This window comes from Scatophagus argus, chromosome 20 (assembly GCF_020382885.2).
Source record: "Scatophagus argus isolate fScaArg1 chromosome 20, fScaArg1.pri, whole genome shotgun sequence".
In the NCBI taxonomy this organism is placed as follows: Eukaryota; Metazoa; Chordata; class Actinopteri; family Scatophagidae; genus Scatophagus; species Scatophagus argus.
This window is the reverse complement of record NC_058512.1, coordinates 11659241-11680891: the sequence shown is the minus strand read 5'-3', so window position 1 is coordinate 11680891 and position 21651 is coordinate 11659241. Positions and strand designations below refer to the sequence as shown.

At 39.6% G+C, this 21651-nt stretch overlaps 1 protein-coding gene across 4 annotated transcripts in view; it reads left to right on the top strand.

Annotated features, from left to right (window-relative positions):
• LOC124051537 (splicing factor SWAP) overlaps positions 1 to 20565 on the top strand; it is a 42173-nt gene extending 21608 nt beyond the window's left edge. For 2 of the 4 annotated variants that reach the window (XM_046374996.1, XM_046374999.1), the window contains exons 14-19: positions 2027 to 2223; positions 6588 to 6961; positions 8551 to 8682; positions 9179 to 9319; positions 13097 to 13169; positions 19889 to 20565. In XM_046374996.1, the coding sequence (XP_046230952.1) occupies positions 2027 to 2223; positions 6588 to 6961; positions 8551 to 8682; positions 9179 to 9319; positions 13097 to 13169; positions 19889 to 19954 (983 nt within the window). In that variant the 3' untranslated portion in view covers positions 19955 to 20565. The remainder of the gene's footprint in view (positions 1 to 2026; positions 2224 to 6587; positions 6962 to 8550; positions 8683 to 9178; positions 9320 to 13096; positions 13170 to 19888) is intronic. The other 2 variants (XM_046374998.1, XM_046374997.1) reach the window with 2 other exon arrangements.
• The last annotated feature ends 1086 nt before the right edge of the window (positions 20566 to 21651 follow it).

Here is a 21651-nt window from a genome sequence, read left to right as displayed (position 1 = left end):
TAAAGGTCTGTTTCCTTGTTTTTCCTTGAGATAAGGAAAAATTCCTACAAAACTTACCATACTGTATTCTGATGCAATAGCGTAATGCTTCATGGTTGAGACACACGACTGGGGTTGCCATTCCTCTGGTCGGCTGTTGTTGTAGAGTGTAGGTTGATTTCAGTGTTTCATGAGATCTTAAAGGACAGAGTGAAATATCTCCCTTAGACCACAAAGACAGTTTCAAAATAGAGCCAGAAAAGCAGGACAGATGGACACTCAGTACAATTGTGCTACTTTTCAGCATTGAGGGGGCTGGCAGGTCCCGTACAGGTTCAGTGAGACAGTCTCAGAGTGTAATGTTCTCTCTCTCAGCTGACGGATGGCCAGAGAAAGAACCTGGAAAAGCCTAATAAATAGCTGACTGAATTGGCTTTGCTGTGTGGCAAAGTGGCTGTCAGTCAGCAGGCCTAACTTGATCAGATAGCAGGAGAATCGGTAGCAGACAGCAGAACGCTAATCTGTATTGATGCGCTGGAAAACAGCCACACAGACTAAATGCGGTTTTAAGTGGTAAGTACATGAGTCCTTTGCGCTGCTGCAAACGTTTCCCAGTGGATATGTATGTTTAATCATGGTGGTAGAAGACTTAAAATACCAGTATATTTTAAATTAGTAAATTAGGGGTGGGGAGGAAAAAAAATCAATACAGTGTAATATTGTGATCATTTTCTTGGGAATATTGTATCGACAGACAGATGCCAAGTATTGATCTTTTATAATATAAATTTGTAATATTGCAAATAAAAATGAAACTTTTTGGTACAAGAAAGCTAAAATCAATTGCTTTAACCTTCAAAATCTACTGTTGCTAAAGGGGTTGCATAACATTTTTTTTTTTTTTTAAAGTTAAATGGTTTAAAATACTTGGCATCGTATTAGTACAGTAGTCCACACAGGTGTGCATTCAGTGAAGTAGGAGTATACTATAATGTAAAGTGTTCCTTTTTTTGGGTGCATGCAGCATTTTTGACAAGTCATGCGTTGGACACTCTGTGTGCTTGACAATCCTGTTTTCTTGCTATGAAAATGATTGAAGTGAGGTGAACCGACTTGAGAATTTATCTTCGTTATCTTAACAGAGGCTGATAAAGTTTTCCTTTGTGGACTTAATTGTTGACAGAGGTGGTAAATATATGGCGATATATCACATAAAAATAGGTGTTGCACTCAGCCTGTCCTGCGCTCTGTATTGTGTCACTGACTGGGGTACAGATGGATTGTGCTCCACTTGGCTATTGTTCACACTACACTCAAATATGATTTGCCTCAGCAGCCAGCCTATTTTTAATCCTGAAGAGAAAACAGTAGCCCCAGCGGTTGCATAACTTAAACATGTTTTCCAGAAGCATTTGCTTTATACTTCACTGTCTTGTCTTGTTTGTTTCGTCTCACTCATCCAGTTGCTCTCTGTGCCCCATCTCATTCTTTTGCTCTCCTTACCTATCTATCCCCTACCCGTCTCTGTCACTTCATCTCATTTTCCACCCCCAATTTGACTCAGATGTCTGCCTCCTCTTCTCCACCCACATTTTCCTTCTTACTTGGCTTTTTCTGTACAAACCTTGAATTGCACGAAATTATCACCTGAGGCTTAGTCAGGCCTTATCATTTAGAGCAGGAACTTTGTCAGTCCACAGCATTTGGAAATTCAGAGAAGTTGCCAGATATCACCTTAGTTAGATACGACAATATGAATGGAAAATAACTCATAACATCCTTTCTTTTCTTGTCTTTCACCTCTTTCTGAAAGTTTTTTCATATGGTATAGTATAGTATATAGACATACAGTATAAGTACTCCTTCCCCTGCTTTCCTCCATGTTTTCAATCATCTTCTCCTCCCTCATCATCTTTCTCCTCCCATTTTTGTAGAGGTATACTGTATGTAGCTTCTGTGAAAACAACAAATTCACAACCAACACAGTTTTTTTTTTCATCTTCATCCAACCACCTCTGTTTTTACCCTCTCATCTCCCTGCCCTTAGCCAAGCAGAAACTGGAGGATCGTCTCGCAGCTGCAGCCAGAGAGAAGCTGGCCCAGGCATCTAAGGAGTCCAAGGAGAAACAGCTACAGGCTGAGAGGAAGAGGAAGGCAGCACTCTTCCTACAGACCCTCCGCAGCCCCTTTGCTGGGGAGCCTGAGGCCAAGAGAGCTGAGCTGGACTCATCTGCACAGATTGAGGTGTGTGAATGGTTGATAAAGGTGGTTCTGTATTTTTTATGTGTTTACGCTCCTATTTATTTTTAACTAGAAGTTGTGTTCAAATCATAACTAAATCCCAAGCAACTGATTCTAAATAATAAGTGCAAGTTTTTCTGAAGTGTAATTTGAAGTTAACAGTCCTGATCTTCATGTCCTAGGAAGATTTTAAACATGTAGATAAGAGATGACATAATTATGTGTGTGACTGAATTGATAGCAGTTTTCAGTTTAAGTACCCGTGCAATATTAAATTAAGAGATGAATACGTGATTGCTGAGGCAATATTGATGTACATCGGTCATAGTGCGTGAATATTAACGGCAGAGATTTAAAGGTCTCCTGAAAACATCAGATATAGCACATTGTCATTCAGCTGTTATTGTTGAACTGAGTCTGTGGTTAACTTAGCAGCAAGCTGAGCTTAGACTGCTCTCCATGTATAACCAGCCTTAAGCTTGGCTTTTGACAGCAATTCAGTCATTTCTAAATTACAATTTCTTATAATGTACTGTTTTAAACAAAGACAGACCGAAGACCTGGAGGCAAAGGCTTGAGTCTTTCCCAAGGTCTAAAAAACAAAACAAAGGTAAAAAAAAAAGTATAATTAACTGTTAAATGACAAGAATAACATTACAGTAACTATCTATTGTGGTAGTCAAGTAGAAAATACTGTGTAATACTGTATTATCTTGCCAGGTGGCAAGATAACTTCAGCAAATGTAAATATACCATAAAATTATATATTATCATAATTAAAGCAGCATGTGCTCAGAACTCTTGTTTGCACCTGTTTGTTGTTTTGCATTATTGGAAGGGCATCTGACAATACGCAACGATGGCTGCAAGATAATTTGCAAATTTTGAGTATCTCTACAGAAGAGACAGAGGTGAAAAATCAAGCCTTGTGGAAAGATGAAAACTGAATAATAGAAAGCTGTCTTTCTTCTATCCACCAACTTTTTTCTCTGTTTGGTGCCCCAGAGATGATGCACACTATCTCTTTTTTAAAATTCTCTTTCGTTAAGTTTCATATGAGTGGTGCGATAATGCAAATTATAAATGCCTTTTGTCTGTCATATTAAACATGGTCTCAAAAGGCAAGAATACTTTATAGTGTAAATAAGACTCAGTGGTGGTCATTTGATGTGTAGATTGCCTGTCTATTTGATGGATGTTGTATGTCAGCTCCTCATGTGAGCCCGACTGATGCGTGGTAAACTGGCCTATTGCCTATTGGGCCAGGTGGCAGTGGGTGTGCTCCTGTCACTATTGCGCCAGGTCCATCACTCTTCTCCAGATGTTCTGTGACTTCTGCAGTGGCCATCTGAGTGTACATATCCTGAAGGAACTACCAACATTCAGGTCATTGGCTTACTAATGACTAAATGGATGTTGTAGTTGAATGTATGCCTAGTTAGAGGTTGTTATCTCAGCACTGTTTGGTGCTCAGTCTATAGAGTACTGTATGCTTGATTTCAGTATAATCAACATTGGTTGGTCGACATTGAACATACCATGTCAAAAAGAAACTTTAATTGTAAAAACTGTAATTTTGAACAAATGACCTTTCATTTGATCAGATCAGATCAGATGTTGGAAGTAGCAAGTGAGTGAGCCATCTCAACTCCTTCTCATGTCAAATGTGTGTGCACAATTGCTTGTACGCAACACGGATTAAGCAGGATGTACCGATCGGGTAGCAACAGTGAAGATTAAAATGTATTTCTAAACATGACAGTAATGTTGCAGAACTTTTGTATACAGAACTTGTGTACGATGTGTTCCCCCCACGGAAATATGTTAGAGTGAAGGCAATGTCAAATTGAAGATCGAAATGGAGTTGAAGATTCACTCTAACATTAAGGAAGAACATTGCTGGCCTCATCTCTCCATTAAAGCAACGTTGTTCTGTCAGTCAGATTGGGTGACTAATGTGAATGTGTCTTGCAAGTTCATTTAGACATGACAGGACAGTTACAGAAAGCCCTAAAGCTCAGGAGGGGAAGCAGCGGCACTGCTGAGAACAGCGATGAACTGGAGAGTAATGATATGAAGCGGATTGTTCTCGGTTCTCTCACAGGCTGCCATCAGTGTTGGATTTTCAAACTGATTTTGCAGTCGTAGCTTTAGCTAATGGCCATTGTGAGCATGAGGGGGGCCTGCCTGCTTCTCACAGTCAAACTCCTGATATATTTTCTCTTTAATTTCCTTATTTCTGCTGCCTAGCCTAATTTATAATGTAAGTTAAATTAGGACTTTTTTTAAATTCTTATTTAATCTCAATGTATGGAAACAGAATATACTCTGATTATTATTGTGACTATATGAGCTGTTTTGTTTGTTGTTAGACTAATCTGACATAAGAAGAATCTCATTAACTGTGTAAAGCTGTCTAATTCACAGTGTTTCACAGCTAATTAAATTGATTTTATTATCTTTGAGGATGAGAGATAATAATTGTTACGTTTATCACAGTGATTATAATCAATCCAATATATGTGTTTAATCTCTCTCTGAATGTTTCATGTGCTGCTGTAGATTTTATTTTAACCTGACAGCACTCAGCACAGACTTGAGCCTTGTTGAAATTCTACTCTGTCCAAAGATAGTATGAGACTAGTAGTTGTAGTATATTTTTAAGAGTAGTTATTTGCTACATGACACAGTTGTTGGTATTTTAAGCTTTATCTTTTAACCAAATAAATGGTTTATTTTTCAAACTGATTATATGTAAGGTTGTTTCAGTATAAAGAAAGTCACCAAGACTCAAAGGAGCCTTCTCACTAATCAGTCCTGGTCTGTTTGATATATTGGCAGAATGTGTGTCCTTCCTCTCATCTCTTCTGCTCAGTTTTCCATCTCCTCTTCCCTGCAGTCCAACTTTTTCTTTTCTTCCTGTCCACATTTCTGTATCTTGCCAGAGCAGGTGTGAGAGGGCAGACATTTTCTTGGCCTAGTGTTGGGATAAGCTTCCCAGTGTCAGTCCTAATTTTAAGCCAAACTTAGCCTCTATTATTTCATTATCTCTCTTTTAGCCCAGACACCAGATAATCTGCAAACAGGAAGGAGTAATAAATATTCTTCCTCTCTCCACTTCCAGGCCTGTTTTTAGATACTTATTGATTGTCTTATATCATGAACACTTTCTTGTTTTTCTGTCCTGCCCATGCTGCCTTTGCCTTACTTGCCTCCTTCTTTCATCATCATCCTTCCCCACTGTTTATTTCTGCCCCTCCCCTCTCTCTCTCTTTTTTGTGCTCCATTCATTTTAAATTTTAACAGATGGATAAGCTGTAGAGTGATTGAACTGGAGATTCACACCACACATTAATTTCCTTTCTGTCTTCCATATTCATTACTTATCTTTTGGGCGGTCATATCATTTAAGTTAATGTTAGCATATAAATTATTCCAATTGATCTCCAAATGTCCTTATTAGTACCAGGAATAGATATATGTGTAATGCGGGTGACCCTTGGAGCAATCTAAGACCTAACCCTCGAAGATAAAGTCCAACCTTGGAAGATTTATTGTCATGTTTAATCCACTGATGGACTGAAACCTTCTTTCAGTGTGAATCCAGCTCTAGGCCAATTTAATATGAGCAGTCAGGCCTATGTTAGAGTAATTAGAGGAGCTTTGTAGATGACAGTTGCAACTCAGTGTGTAACCAGATGACTGCAATGTGTTGTTTAGCCCATAGCATTTAATCAGCTGGTTAAGCTAGCTGGTTATGATCCCATCCCCCTTCTTAATGCACATACGGTTACTTATAGTACTTTTCTTTTTCCTTTTTTTTTTTAAAATCTCCTGATGTATAATTTTTCTAACCTAAATATGTGACAAATATTTACCTACATTGCAAATACTGAATTAGAAGAAGAACCTGAATGACCAAAAATCAAATGATGAGCTGATAAAGCAAGTGTTATATTCTCTACAGGAGAGCTGAGAAAAAGTATTGACTGGTTGTCCTACGACTCACATTAGTTGAACTCGATGTTATTTTTTCTAATTCTTCATTACCATCCAAGTTGTATTACTCATTGACAAGACTGGATGTTGTATAAATGATTTCTAATCTCTGTGAACAAACCAGCCTTGTGCATGTGTAAGTGGATGAGGCCCTGTATTGACTGTTCACAGATGTACAGAGGTATCAGCCATTTGGGAATTCATTGCATGCCCTTAAAAAGAGGGCGACTGACTGTTAGACTGACAATAGATTGTTTGTTTTCCTTTTATCTCAAATCAATTAAATAGAGAAGATCCAAATGTGTCAGACCAATGCCTTCATTGATATTTTTTGCTTTCTGTCCTATTCTGTCCTCTTTTGTCTCTAGATGCAAGAAGCTTTCTCTGTTCTGTCTGATCCTGCACCTCCTCAAGTGTCTTCTGCACCACCTGCATATCCTCAGGAACAAAGATCCACTGTGGAGAAACAAGGAGCCCATCGCAGCCGGGAGGCCCCGTCCTCCTCGTCCTCCTACACCACCTCCAGAGGAGGAGCCAGAGATAGAGAGCGACACAAAGATAGAGATAGAGATAGAGACAGAGATAGAGATCGAGGTGGAGAGAGAGACAGGAACAAAGGGAGGGACAAAGACAAAAAAAAGAAAAAACACAAGCGGAGGTCAAGATCCAGATCAAGGTCAAAGTCGAAGTCGAAGAGCAGACACTCCCTTCCCAGTGCCTACAGGAGAGCCCGCAGGTCCCGGTAAGACACCTTGGACACAGCCGTCACTCTCAACTGTCGGTGGTAGCGCTGGGAATCTCAATTCAGTTTTATCTTTCAGCTTCTTCAGTTTGATTTGAGGTGCTGTGAGTTGATTACACATTGATTTGTGATGCAGCTCAATTTATGATTTCCATATTTTTCTTGCTAAAATATTTCATGTTTTCTGTTTTAGTGAGGGAAAATGAGTGTTTTGTCCTTGCAGTGCTCTGCCCTCCAGTTCAGGGTTTTACTGGCCTCAGCTGTTGGTCGCTGCAAACGGAGTACATCAGAGGAAGCACTTCTCATGTATTCTACTTTTGTAGAACATTACAGATTTGAACTAAACTGGCTTCTGTGAACAGATTCACCTTATTTTTAACATGACAAAGACCAACACATGCAGTCCATGTTCTTTAGTGTTCTTGTATTTCAGTAATGATCTGGTGTTTAGGTGAAACTTCACAGATGTGAGTAAAGAAACAGTCATCTTCAGAAGAACACATTGTTCTGGTGGTAATTATTTAAGCAACATTATTTTGGGGGATTGACTCAATAACCTGACATAATTGTGTTTCAAATTTCCAATATTTCACATCATTACATATCTAAGTCATCATGACTGTGGCTTTAATATCTCTGCTAACAATATAGAAATTACTTCTGTTACTTATGTTTTATATTCCACTTCAGTTAAACCTTAACTGCACACACATCACCCATATGAAGAAAAATATCATCAGAAAATAACACTTTCTTGTCTACTGTTTTTTTTTCCCACTCTTCTTGAAAGAGGAGTGAGGAAGAGTGGTTTAATGAAACAGTTGCAGGGGTAAAAGAGGAAGAATGACAGGAAAGGATGGAAGGAATGAGAGGGATAAGATGGAGGAATAAGAGAATGTGTGAGGAAGAACATCTGAAGAGAGAATTCACCTTAAAGTTAAAGGGTTGAGAGGAAGTGATGAAAGGTAGATTGGACTGCTTTGTTTGTGTTGTTTATATGTCAGGGTTAAGTGAACGATATTGACCAGACGGCTTTGTTTTGCCACTCCAGAGCAGGCTGACATTAACTCTGCTGGTCTGTGCTGTCTCACCAACGGGAGACCACCAATGTAGTCCTGCACCTTTATGGAAAGAAATCTAAGAAGTGAATTAATTTCTTACATTATCTATAAGTTTTTAATTCTGTTTTCTTTTCAGGGTAATTTAGAAAATCAATGTTTACTCATTTAAAGTCCACGGAATGTAATGTTAATTAAAATAACTCACAGAATGATGCTATGTGTTTGTGCTGTGGTCCTGAACTAAATTATGTAAATTGTGCCACATTAAGGCCTTCAGATATACTAATAGAATCAGTACAAACGTTGCTCATATCCACTTTCTTGTTTTTAAATTCCCTGGAAAACCATTCTGATTGACTTTCTTTCTTTCTCATGCACATTACCTGTGTCATTGTCTTATCACACCCATTTCGCCGTCTTCTGTTCTTGTTCTTCATCTCAAATGCATCACCTCATCTACCACGCTCCATCTTCCGTAATTTATTGCCTTCTCCATCTTACACTTTCTTTGTCATCCTGTCTGGCCAGATCCCGCTCACACTCCCCAGGGAGAAGGGACAGGACGGGACCCTCGTCAGAAAGGAGACGTGAGGAAAGAGAGCGAGAGCGCCATCATGCCAGCAGCAGCTCCAGTCTGCCCAGGGGGCATTCGAGATCCAGGTAAACTCAATAGCAGGTGTCATCAGCCTGTGGTGAGAGGAAGAGTCATGGGTCTCCACACAGCTGGGTTTATTTGGATACTGAAAACATTGATTTTTATACCTGTCAAAGCAGAGAGGGGCAATAACACTGCCACAATAATTTGCTCAATCTGAAATGTTTGGTAAATTCATTTGGTTGTCGCAATGCAGAACTTTAATGTGACAAACTGACGTGTGTGTGTGTGTATATATATATTTACTACTATATACACTGAGCAACGTTTTAGATGTGTCTCTGTAGCTAGCGTAACAACACTTAATCCTCAGATAACCACCGACTGAAACTGCTGGTCGGTGTGTACTTGCATGAATTTCAAGTAAGACTTTGCTGAATACACAAGCACCACCTTCAGAAAGTATTCTCCGCCCTTGATACATTGTGTATTCTGTGATGTTAGTGCCTGAATCTGAAATGTTTCAGCTCCTGCAGTTCTCCACTTGCTTTTGTCTACCAGGTCCCCTTCTGAAAAAAGGAGGAGCTCCTTGTCATCCTCAGGACAGATGCTAACTGTGGGTTCCTCTCTCTCCCCATATTCCTCACCCAGCAGGGTTTTGTCCCCATCAGCTAGCCCCGCCTCCAGCCTGACCCACAGCAGGTAAGCCTCTACAAGCCTGTCAGTCATCCAGCTAAGCGTTTAGATTGCTTTCCCAGGTGTAACTGAAAGTCTGTTCACAAAAGGAACCAAAGGTTTTTGGGAGGACTTCAGTTTAATGCTGACAACTGTGAAGATTTTTACAATTTACACTCCTTTTCCTTTAAAGTGGGCTTCATTTAGACCAATAAATTGTTGCCTTGAGGCATGAGAAGTTTCTGTCTTCTCATGAAACAAACAGAATCATAAATAAACAGGCAAATCAAATAGTTCAGCACCTCAGCAGTTGGTTATTATAGCAAGCTGTCAAAACTGTGCTGATACATCCTGTCGAAGGCCAAACTGAAGATGATTTTCAATTAATTTCCTGTCTTTGAAGCCTTTTGACAAGCACTACAAACACTCTTTGCTTGAAGCATGTTTTTACTATTACTTTTGTGATGGAGTCTAAAGCACTGACTTTGTTCAAACCCTTTCACCTGAACAACAATTGTCCTATCATAGTTTAGCAGCCCTAACTAGGCACGGCAGTCCTGCCAAACTTTATATCTCTCCTTATGGTGAAGTGGTGTGCATCGGGCTGTACTAAGAGCAATACTCAGAATGAAAAAATATCATTCAAAATGAAGTCTGTATCATACAGGTTACCCGCAGTACTAATTTGATGCAGTCTTACCCAGTATTGTGGGGTCACTCATTCATAATGGTCACATTGATAATTCACTGCGCAGAGTTTCTTCACTGTGTGGGAGCTACCTATAGTCTAAGTTATGTTGCCACTTTGTTCTGCTCTTTATTGGGTTTCCAGCCAAAGTTTTTTGGTCAAGATAATGTTATGTTCATCAAACACATCCTAAAATCCTTCAAGTGGAAATATGAACAACAAAGCATGTACTATATACTATAGAATACAATATAATATATAATCCTGCAAGTGCAATGTCTGTACGAAAAAGAATTTCCCTTCAGGGATAAATAAAGGAATTCTGATTCTGATATATCTAAAAAAAAAAAAAAAAAAAAAAAAAAGTCATCCAGAGAAGCAGAGACAGCTTTTTCAACTATATCATGGAACTTACATTAGCTTAAGTACTCAAAAAAAACAAACAGTGACTGTTGCCATTCTAACTTTCATCTATGTGTAATCATCATAAACGAGCACAACTGAGTTGGGAGCACACCGTTGTAGTAAGAGCTTTAAATACAATGCAGCAACTATATTCATCATCATGCAGCTCTTCAGTGCTGTCAGAAGAGACAGTGAAAGTGTAGACTTTTTTAAATCACTTCTCTCTCTCACGGGACAGACAGGTTATAGCCAATGCAATTGTCACAGCATATATAAAAATAAAATACACAGTGGATTCATTCCTCATTCATAAAAAAAGCAAATTGATGTCTATCAGTTGTGTTCAGTATATAAAACCATTAGCTTTCCCTTCCCTTAAGGGATGAGGGAAGCTTTTAATATCCTAGAATTTCAGAGTAGAGGCAGATTGACGATTTGCGTTCACATAATGAGGTGCCATTGTACACGTAGTGTGAATATTAGTCATATCCTCTGAAATCTCGTTTAGTTTGGTCGACATATGCTGAGCGCACAGGGACATCTCGGTTTGCTGTATAAATGACTGGGTTTTGAATTTCACCGCTGTGCCTCGGGACACAAACTTTTTGCATTAGTGGAGCACAGTGACCAAACCAATTAAAAACCAGCAGGGGGAGGTGATGTCCATTTGGACAGCAGACATTTGGAAAGAAAAAAAATAATAATAATTAGACCTTATTTTGAAGTTTTGTGCTCCTTTGTCCTAAATCATGAGATCTTAAGAGTCGTCTTTTTTTTTTTATTTGCATTGTAATTCATGACAAGGCATCTGTTGTAAAATGGTCAAGTCTCAAAGAAAATCCAGCAATTTTTGAGTGCCGCCTCTCCAGAAAATTCAAGATCAGATTATCATCAAATTATCTCTTAACCAAAGCCATGAATTTTTCTACCCATAAACCCATAAACATTACAAGGCAAGCTTATGAGGGGGCAATGGCTTCTCAAGGCTGTTCCTGCGAGCCTGAAATTGGAAAATAAGAAGAGCCATCTCAGCATCACTAGTCATTTCACTAGCACTGGAAGTTTGGATTCCTGTGTGCGTTGGACCTGGTAGAACGTTGTTGTGATTCTTTTTTTGATCCATGCCAGTCATTTAGAATGTCCTCAGTAAATGCTATTTACTGCACCTAATTAAACACACATATTTATAACCTCATGCTCCTGATCTCATTTTTCCACTTCATATCATGTTAGCTTTTGTAAATCATGTACATACACTGCGTGACCACAAAAACAGAAACACTTCAGTCCAAATGCAATGGTATGCCTGAGCCTTGCCTTTTTATATTTGGAAAATTTTGCTCTTTTCTATGCTTGGACTTAGAAGAACCATAGTTGTCAGATTCCCATCAGTTATCACACATTACTGTCTGCAAGAGAGCAATAACTCTGGAAGGCTCATGAATAAAAGCACACAATGTGGAAAAAAATCTGCAATTTGAGTTTAATACTGCAGATGTTAAAAAATGAAACCTGCTTATCACAGATAAATGATGTGCTGAATCCCGCCTCTGTTTATTCACAATTCTCTTTGAAATTTTCCAAATATAAGCTGTTAGATTTGCAGGAGCCATTCTATATAGCTGGTAAATCGATACCAGTTTCTTTCAGTCCAAATGATTCAGCAAAGCGTTTAGCAATAAAACTTGTGTTTGTGAATCTTTGAGTTGTGGAACAGTGTAAGTTTTAAATGTCTCATATTTTCTACAAAAACATTTTCAATGATTACATATTGTGTAAACATTTTTTGCTTGTACGAGAGAGAAAAAGAAACAAAATCTTGTTTGTTCAGGGGCACGTCGCTTCGAGTTCGGATATTTTATAAAAACCTATTTCATACTTTTAAAAGTATTGTTTTTATCCATCAACATCCAAGCTCACCTGCGTATCAGCCAGGCGATGCCCTTTGATAAGGCAAGAATGCTTTAATGTCTTTAATTCTTTTTTTCTTTTCGTCTGCTGATGTGGTAATTGGTCTGTCTTTTCAGAGAGGCAATTATTAGAGAGCAGAACCATTCCAAGGAACTGTGGATGAATAGAGCTGCTTTCTGTGTGTTTGAGCTTTGTAGTTTACTTCCTGCAAGGGATGGAACCAGAGAAGCATGCCGTAACAGTTAAATATGTAGGGGGTCAGTACACAAGCTTTAGTAACATACCCAGATACACATATTGCACATTGTCCCACTTTTTCAGTGGACGGAAGCCAGAAAACACAGCAGCAGTCTGTTTCTTTGGAGTTTCTTGTCACCTGTTGTGTTCAATCGACTTGACTCGCATGATTTTTATCTATTTTAAAAAATCCCTTGATGAATTATGAAGTGTTAGGCGGTAGAGAGATTAAAAGCTTTGGACAGAGCCATGAAGTTGAGTTTGAGGCCTGTGACTTTCTAGCTTTTGCTGTTTGTCTGCTCGATTATATACTTGGATGCGTTTGACATTGTTGATGTGGTGGTTAGTTTTTGTACATAACATGCCATCCCTCTCGTACCTATCTGTGTGTTTCCTCTTCTCTCCGTTATACAGCTCTCAATGCCTGTCCAACTTTGAACATTTAAAAAGATATCATGAATATTGTATAGCTTCTCCTGTTAACATGATTGGCTTTCTCCTTCTTGCTCCCCTCATCCTGACTTTTTTTTTTGTCTCCCTCTCTCCATCACTTCTCTCTACAGGGGTGGTTCTCTGGAGAAAGAGAAGGCGGTGTCCTCATCCATAGTATCTTCGGTTCAGTCCAAAATAACTCAGGTATTGTTCTTTGCTTTTATCCCAAAATTTGTCCTCTACTGAACTCTACAGCCTATCATATGCTGAGAGTACTGAGTGTTCTGTGTTTCCGTTGTGCAAAGACGAAAGATGGAAAGTGCTGTTCATTTTCACAGGCAAAAATATACTCTATTTTCTGACTTGCACCATCTTGGTAAATGTTACGTTGAAGTCATTTGTTATTCTATCAAGATATTCTGCTTAATATAATATAGCTCATACCACATGTTGTCGAGATTGAGAGGTAATAAGATTCACTTTATCCCATGAAGTTTGCAGCCCAATCTGCTGAGTGGCTTCCTTAAGCTGTTTTTTTTATATCTCTAAGCCACCAGTAGCCATATGCTATAACTTTAGCATACTAAGCATACCTTTTGGGGGCATAGCCAATAATTTGGGAAGAGAGGTTAAATATTAGCTGATGAGTGGAAAGCGCCTATTAAATCAGATGTTCTTCCCAAAGTTGAAATGTCTCAGTCAAGCTCTCCTCTTCACAGAAACCTTCTGTGAGACACCAGCTGTACAAAGGTTTCAATATTTTGTATTGTATTTTTGCTGCTGGCTGTGAGTAGGTTATTTTTTTTTCCAATCCAACCTCAAAACAGTGATTATTAATATTTTTATAATAATCAACGACAATGTGGAAAATATCTGAAAGGAGTCACTTGTAGTGAGGAACCTTGAGAAAATTATCACCTGATTATCTTAGAAACTGGTCATACTGAGATGGTCAATTTTGTGTTCACAAGTGTCCGCTGCCACCAAGGTGACCATGAGCTCAGTCATTGCAGATTGCAGAAGAGCATGTGGTGATGTGTTTTTCACTGGATCAGTTCCGCTGTTGTAAGGAGCTGGCAGTGGTCGCGGCCTCCTGTTGGGTCTTAAACACAGCAATCACACACTAGGCTCTGCATGCAGCCACTTGCTCAGAGTGACGGTGCTTTGTGTTTTGCACTGGTGGGTTGCACACGGATGGATGTAACAGTAATTCAATGTAACGCTTGCATAAAAGTGTTTCTGACACAGCTGGACTTTTGTCGGCACTGACTTAGAACACAACTGGTGTCCTGCGGTTTTCTACACAGGACACCACCAGCAAGAATTTCTGTTACACTAGTAGCTCATCCAGTCGTTTTGTGAATGACAAAACCACTACATGACAAGCAGTGTATGAGCACCAAACAGTGCTATAAACTGTGAGCATCAACCATCAGCCCCCACTCTTCTGGGAAGGCTTCCACAAGATTTTGGAGCCTGGCTGTAGGGACTTGATCCCATTGAACTGCAAGAGCATGAGAGAGGGCTGCTACTTATGTTTGGTGACAAAGCCTGGCTTGCGGTCAGCTTTCCAAAATTCATTCTAAAGGTGTTGGAACAGACTTGAGGACAGGGTTTTTTGCGGGCCAGTCTGCTTCTTCCACACCAAAATCATTTCTTTATAGGCCTTGCCATGTGCATGGGGACATTATGTTTAAACATTATTAGGCTGGGTCTTTTCCAAACTGTTAGTCAAAAAATTGGTCATACGCTTTTGTCTAAAAAAAAAAAAAAAAAAAAAAAAAAATCATTATATCCTGTAGCAGTAAGATTTCCCTTAATTGGAACCAAGGTGTCTAACAAGAACCATTAGAGACAGATTCTGAAAATGTCCAACGTTACGTTCTGAAAACACATGCAACAAGACCAAATACAGAAACATGCTGTGAATACCCATAACCCAACCAAATACAGAAAAATAAACAACTCGAAAAACACAGCACACAGAAGTCAAACATGCTGCAAATACAGAAAAAGACAGATGTGTTGCCGGAGGACTCAGGTGCTGAACATGGCATGACCGTGCTTGTTGTTGATACAGTTTATGATTCTTTGACTTAAATTTACCGCACATGTGCAGAAAAGGGCAGCAGCATGATGTCAGTCCAGAACATAAACAAAAGGAGGATATTTTGTTGCTGTTGAGTTTTTTTGGAACCAGGAGTGCACAGAAACTATACTATAGCTGAAGGACTGGGTTCTGCGTACATATTAAATGTAGCTAATGAATGCACTGTGTTTACTTAAACTGTGGAATGTTTTGTTGCTCATTTGAATGTGAGAGCTCTTGATAAAATGGATGCCTTGTCTGAATAAGTGTTACACGCATCACTGACAGTGTACCCTCACAACCACCTCGGCAATAAACTCTGACCCTGGTGTGCATTCTCCCTGCTCTTCTCCCTGTTTAAAATTAAAATGTTCAAATTACTGCTGCTGCCACGCCGCCTTCAGAAATTCACCTCAATCAGATGCATGCACACGTATCAGCACCGGAAGACAAATGTGTTGTGTGATTGTCCAAATGCTATAAGCAGGACAGATAATAGCAGACTCGTTTTTTCTTTAAAAGAAGTCGTAGAATTATTTCTCTTTACGTCGCCGGGTGGGACGTTTGTGTCTCTGTACTCTTGAGCAAAAAGGCCCCAAAGTGCTATCAATATTGATGTGAGCAGCAAGCCAATGTTCATCTCAATCAGTTAGCGTTGAGACAAAACACTCACATGGTTGTCTCTGCAGTTTGCTGAAGTCTTCTTGTCTCGCCTCTCTTCTCCAGACCTTTCATGCAAAATTGTGATACTTTGACTGCTGTGGAAACATGGAGAAATATCCCTCAAGACAAAACTTCAAAGTCAATTCCCTTGATTTGTTAAAAGCCTTAAATCAGTTCCAAGTTTAAAGACATTTCTGGAATCTTCTCATTATTTAAATTTCATGCACTTCTTTTGCATTTTCAGCTTATGTTAGCCTAGATTTGATTAGATCCTGAAATATCAGTAATTTCATTTCTGCTTGTCATTGCGTTGCATGAAGTGTTGAAATATTTTGATGTATTGATTCTCACGCAACCAGTGTGCAACTAAATGTATTAATCATGGAGAATAGGGCCCCTTGGGTCGGTGCTGACAGTAAATGTGAACTGTAGCTTCAGTAACATTTTGTAAATAAAATATGTAACACTAAAAGTATAAAACACAGCACAGGAACAGTTATGCTACAAGAAAACCAGTTGCGCTGAACTCAGAGAGGCTGCAGTGCAGAATGTAAGGAGCTTTGGGATTCCCTCTAACTGAGGCCAATAGAGTGCGAATGGAGATGCAACACCAGCTATTCTGTGGACATTCATACAACTTAGGCAGAATTTGGAATGTAGTCCTTCTCGCCATGGGCCATGTGTGTGGGTGTGGGTGGGTCGGATAGAGTGACAGAGTGTGTGTCAGGTGTTTATTCACCAGATGCGCCACAGATACAAAACCACACATTTCATATCTCTTCTTTCTCAACATTTTATCTTTTTCTCATTGTGTCACAGTTTCTTCTCCTGCCTTCATCTCAACATGCCAGCATAAGATGGCAAATGAAAACTCGCTGCTGTTGCAACATGCGCAGATTCACAACCACTAACTGCTTAGACCCCATCTGTGATGTTTTACAAACACATCTTGAATAATTCAGCACATCCTCATCTGCCTAATGGTCTCTTCTTCCCTGAGGGTGCCTGGTTGCTATTCGCCTCATCCTGTCTCTCCTTTTCCTCCTGTTTGTCGTTGCTCTCCTGTTGTCTGTCTCCTTATCTTCTCTTTCTCTTTTTTACTGCTCCCACAGTCATGAAAAGCTTGGAATTTTCCAAATCTTGTTTTCCAGGTTTGGAAAAGGAATGGAATTATTACAATTCTTCCAAGTTCTGGAAAAATCATGGAACTTTGTTGTGAAATTGTTGCAGTAATATAAACATCTTTTCATGTAATGTAACATAACGGCACATTCATTTTCTTTGACTGTTGATGTAAAGCAGCTCTCATATGCGTTGATGCGTGACTATTTGTTTACAGTCACTTATAGTTCTTTATTTTCTTCCTGTGTTCGTAAGCAGATTCATCTCAGGGGTAAGGGACAAATCTGCTTACACGTCTGTAGCATGTATACTCTGATTTAAAGTAACCAGGTTACTGCTGCGCATGTAAATTCACTCAAGGATATATAGGTGAAGTGACATTACACACTGCATCCTTCCCTGTGAATGCTATAGTATCAAATCATCTCCACTGAAATGTTTCTCTGTCTATGTCCAATGTTCATCTCCAAAGAGGTGTTTTCACCTTTCTCTTTTGAAAAGGGGAGATGTCTTTGCACTTCCCAAAGATTTGACATTCAAATATATACCTGGCGAGCTAGATCTGTTGCGTCACAAACTTGGCTGGCTATCAACATGTGTTAACTACTCTTACCATTCCAATAAATCTGCGCTTCCAGCCCTTTATAGACTTGTTTAAATCTTTTTTTATGTGGGAAAGCCATATTAAAGAAAATACAATATATATGTAATTGTAAAAATCAGCATTCTTTAAGTGACGCGATTGCAGACTTAAGGCTGCAAAAGGCTAAAAGCTGCAGAGAATAATCAGGTTGGCCGTCTGTTGCCTGTTACCACAGGCCTTTTACATCCAGCACTCGGTCTGCACAGTGTGTTTACTTCCAAGACAGGGCTGATAATTTAAATCTCCCCTTGAATTAATGACATAATAAGAGAACGTCCAATTACAGGACCTCCAAGGGTAAAATATACCTCATCAGATTTTAATATCCCGCTGCTGACTGACTGTGTTGCGATAACAGATCGGTGTGGAGTACATTGTTTCACAGCCAGTAGTGGGTTGGGATCATTAAAGTGTTTTCAGATGCAGTCTTTTCATTTGCTGTATGTTTTATAAAACATCAAATCATATAAGGAATATTTAGGTTAACATCCTGTGTATTGTTTATTGCTGCTGTGTTTGTGGGGGGGGGGCTTCTTTGCAGTACTATGTAGCCAGTTGTAACTTGGGATGGTTTGTTCATGCAGTACAATTTTTTCCCCCCACACTTTAATTTGCCACTTGCAGACAACAAGCATTCAACAGTAGTCTGACTAACTTTCTACTCAGCTGATAATAAGTTGGCGCATTGTTTGTTTGTCAAATCCTGTGAATGCTTCCTTTGTGTGTGGTTGTGTTTGTGTGTCTGTGTGTATTCCGATACACCAGGGTTTAGAGAGAAACAGCCTTTTGAGTGATTTGATGTGACAGCTCCTTCCCTCTGTGATTACAGCTGTTAATTTGTCTCATCTGTCAGGAGAGCTCAAGGGTGGGTATTTGTCCATGCGTGTATGAGTCACTCTTGGGATGCAAATTAACACTTCCTATTCAGCAATACAAGCATTTGCCCCCTGGTCAGCAAAATTTCCATTTTTACCTGAAGAGGGAACAAATGCTATTTTGCAGTCTGGCAGATCTCAATTTCATGCATTTCCTGCATTTCACTGTATAGTTCCCTGTGTGGCTCTATGCTCATTTTTTGCAAATGCAGCTTTCTGAAAATTATAGTGTTTTTTTTAAGCCCTCGTGCTGGCGATGGCCATGGCCAGGGGCATTATGTTTTCAGGGGCATCGTCATGAACGCAATATCCCAGGAGCACTTCAGATTCCTTCAGATTGGCCACCAACGACGACTCTAACCGGTGGATGAACCAGTTAGATTTTAGTGGTCAAAAGGTCTCTGTGATGTCACAAAACATGTTATAGTGATTATTATTCAGCACCATAAAACTAAGGGCATACTGTGACCATATTTCACATTTGGTCAAATACTGAATCATCCACATTTTAGAATTTTTAGCTTCTTTGCAACAACATCCATATGTGAATCATTGTAGTCCACCACAAGCTTATATATAAGTCTGGACAGAGCTGGATGTAAACTGTAATTTGATTTGCAAACAACCATGAGCCAGTAATTTTGGGTTTACTGTGATGGATGTACTGAAATAATGCATTTACTGTTTGCCACTGAGCAGATAGGTGCCTGTAGATGTGTGGTTTTGAGGTGGGGGTCAATTCTAACTGCTTAAAGTACACCTTATGTTTAAATATGCATTGAGGAATTCCTGATGGATTGAGGGCAGGACCTTAAACATGAGGTGGTGGAGATGTGAACTCTTGGGCGAAGCATCTGGGTCTCTGTCTGCCACACTTGTTCTTTGAGGGGAGGGAGGGGGGGCACAGCCATACAGGCAGAGGCAAACATAACAATGAGTTAAACACTTCTGAAAGCTGCACACTGGGGAGCTGATAACCAATGGGAGCAACATTACAAGCAGCGCTTTTTCACTGCAGGAAGTAGTTTATTGACAGTAATAATTAAGTAATGTATATTAATATAGGAGTTGTAATATGATTTGTCACTTGCTTCGAAATAAGATTTTCTGTGTTTTTTGCTTCAGTACTTTCAGTGTGCTGTGTTGGTCCACAGCTCAGTTGCTGATTTTCGTTTGGATTTCTTGAAAGCAGCTCTTTATTGATGTTGGAGTGGAATGAATAGATGGATTTAAGTCAAACCAAAACAAAGAATGAAGAAGTTTATTGGCAATAACTTGATAATCAGTTGGTGCAGGCTTTAGAGCCAGCACACCCACTCTGATGTAAATACTCTTCAAGACCTCACTGTGTATGTAGTTGCTCTTACACCCCATTCAGTGGTGTTACCATTCCCACAGGTGTTTAACAACTCGCCCACATTCTTGGCAGCGTCTTTCAAGTTCATTTTTATTTGTCCAAATATATGTGTGCAGATACGTAGTACATTAAACTTATCTCTCTTTCTCCCTTTGTCTTTCTTTCTGTTTTCAGGATCTGATGGCCAAAGTGCGAGCTATGCTTGCCACCTCCAAAACCTTTCAACCCCCCAATTCCTAGAGATTTATTCCTGGAGATTTATTTCTGGGTCTGTTTCATCTCCACGCATTAACCTTCGATTTATTATTTTGTCTTGATTTGAGCGTTGGCAGATTCAGTTTGGCCACATTATGTCTTCTGCAGCATTGTTAAGACCTAAATAACGGCAGTCACTGAGCTGAAATAACTGGTTTCACACCTGACCTGAGAAGACCCCTCGTCAGTTGGGAGATCATGTCAGTAGATGAAATGTTTTGGTTATCCTGCTTTACAACACTCTACTCTCCTCCCCTCCTCCCATGATGTGACAGTTATTCTTTGCAGAATTACCTGAAGATACTGAAGGTCTGTATTCTCTCCTTCTATGAAGGATTGTGTTTGATAATTTCAGTTCTCTCCATCCTCGGCTACTATTCTGCTGTTGTTTTCCCTCTCCCCCAATGTTTTTTTTTTTTTTTTGGTCTCCAGTCCCTCATGCTTCTTCTTGAGAAGCCATTTTAATTTTTTTGATTTTTTTCTCCTTCAGCTCTAGTGTGTGGCCTTCTATTTCTGTTCCTGATTTGTACTGTAATAAATTTAATGCAGAACAACTTTGTAATCCAAACTGTCAATAAAGTTGCAATTATGATTTACTTGTGGCCCTTACTCCTTTTCTCCTTTTTTACCTTTTGGTTTGGTTTGTGTGTGTGTGTGTGTGTGTGTGTGTGTGTGTGTGTGTGTGTGTGTGTGTGTGTGTGTGTGTGTGTGTGTGTGCGTGTGTGCCAGGCAGATGATATGATGGAAGAAATTATGTTTACTGCTCCCGAACCTTTACTTCGATTAACTGGTAAGTGCCACAGCAGCACTGCTGATAAACCACACACATTACTTTTGATTGCCCGTTATCCTTTGGGTGTCTGCTGTTGTGGCTGAGATGGCACTTGTGACTCAGTGTACTGATAAACTAGCGCACAGTAATTGTTAGTAGACTATTATAAGCTCATAAGGGATTAAATGTTCGTAAAGGTAACCCTTTTAAGACCATGGAGAGAAACTAATATGGCAGATGTGGTCCCTTCAACTCCCAGTTTTGCTGCAGTATTCTGTACCTAATGGCACTGTCTCATTTTTGGTTAAGAAGGTAAACAGAAGTGCAGCGTTCATCTATTTCTTTATCAGCTCTCCTCCATCCAGGCACTAAAGGTATGTTAGTTGAAGCAAACTGAACATAGCCGAAAATGGGGCATATTAAGAGACAAATCATTTCCATCAGCATAAAAGCCTCTACACACACAATAGGGAAATGAGGCGTACCATTCTGATTATCGTCAAACATGCTGACGACGGTGCTAGTTGGCCAGATCACCAGCAAAGATTGAGATATACTGACATGTCTGGACTATGAGCTCTTCAGCATCAGTAAAACTGAGAGGTTTCATTCACTGCAGAATACCAAAGAGTCAGCACAACAGTCCTGTCTTCAGAGGAGCTTCAGTTGTGAGCTGACAGAAAGAACAAGGTGCACTCCGTATACAACACCTTATACAGATGGAACATCAAAAGCATCCTAACTGCTCTGCTGACCCGAAGGCTTTCCAGAGGGTAGCTCAAGCCTCCACTCTCTCTACAGCAAGAGTCAGTTTCCTTTTACCATCAGGGAACACTCGGACATCCTAATGAAAGAGCTGCTTCAAGCCTCAGGCCAGGATGTTTTTTTTTTTCCTTCATTATTATTTACC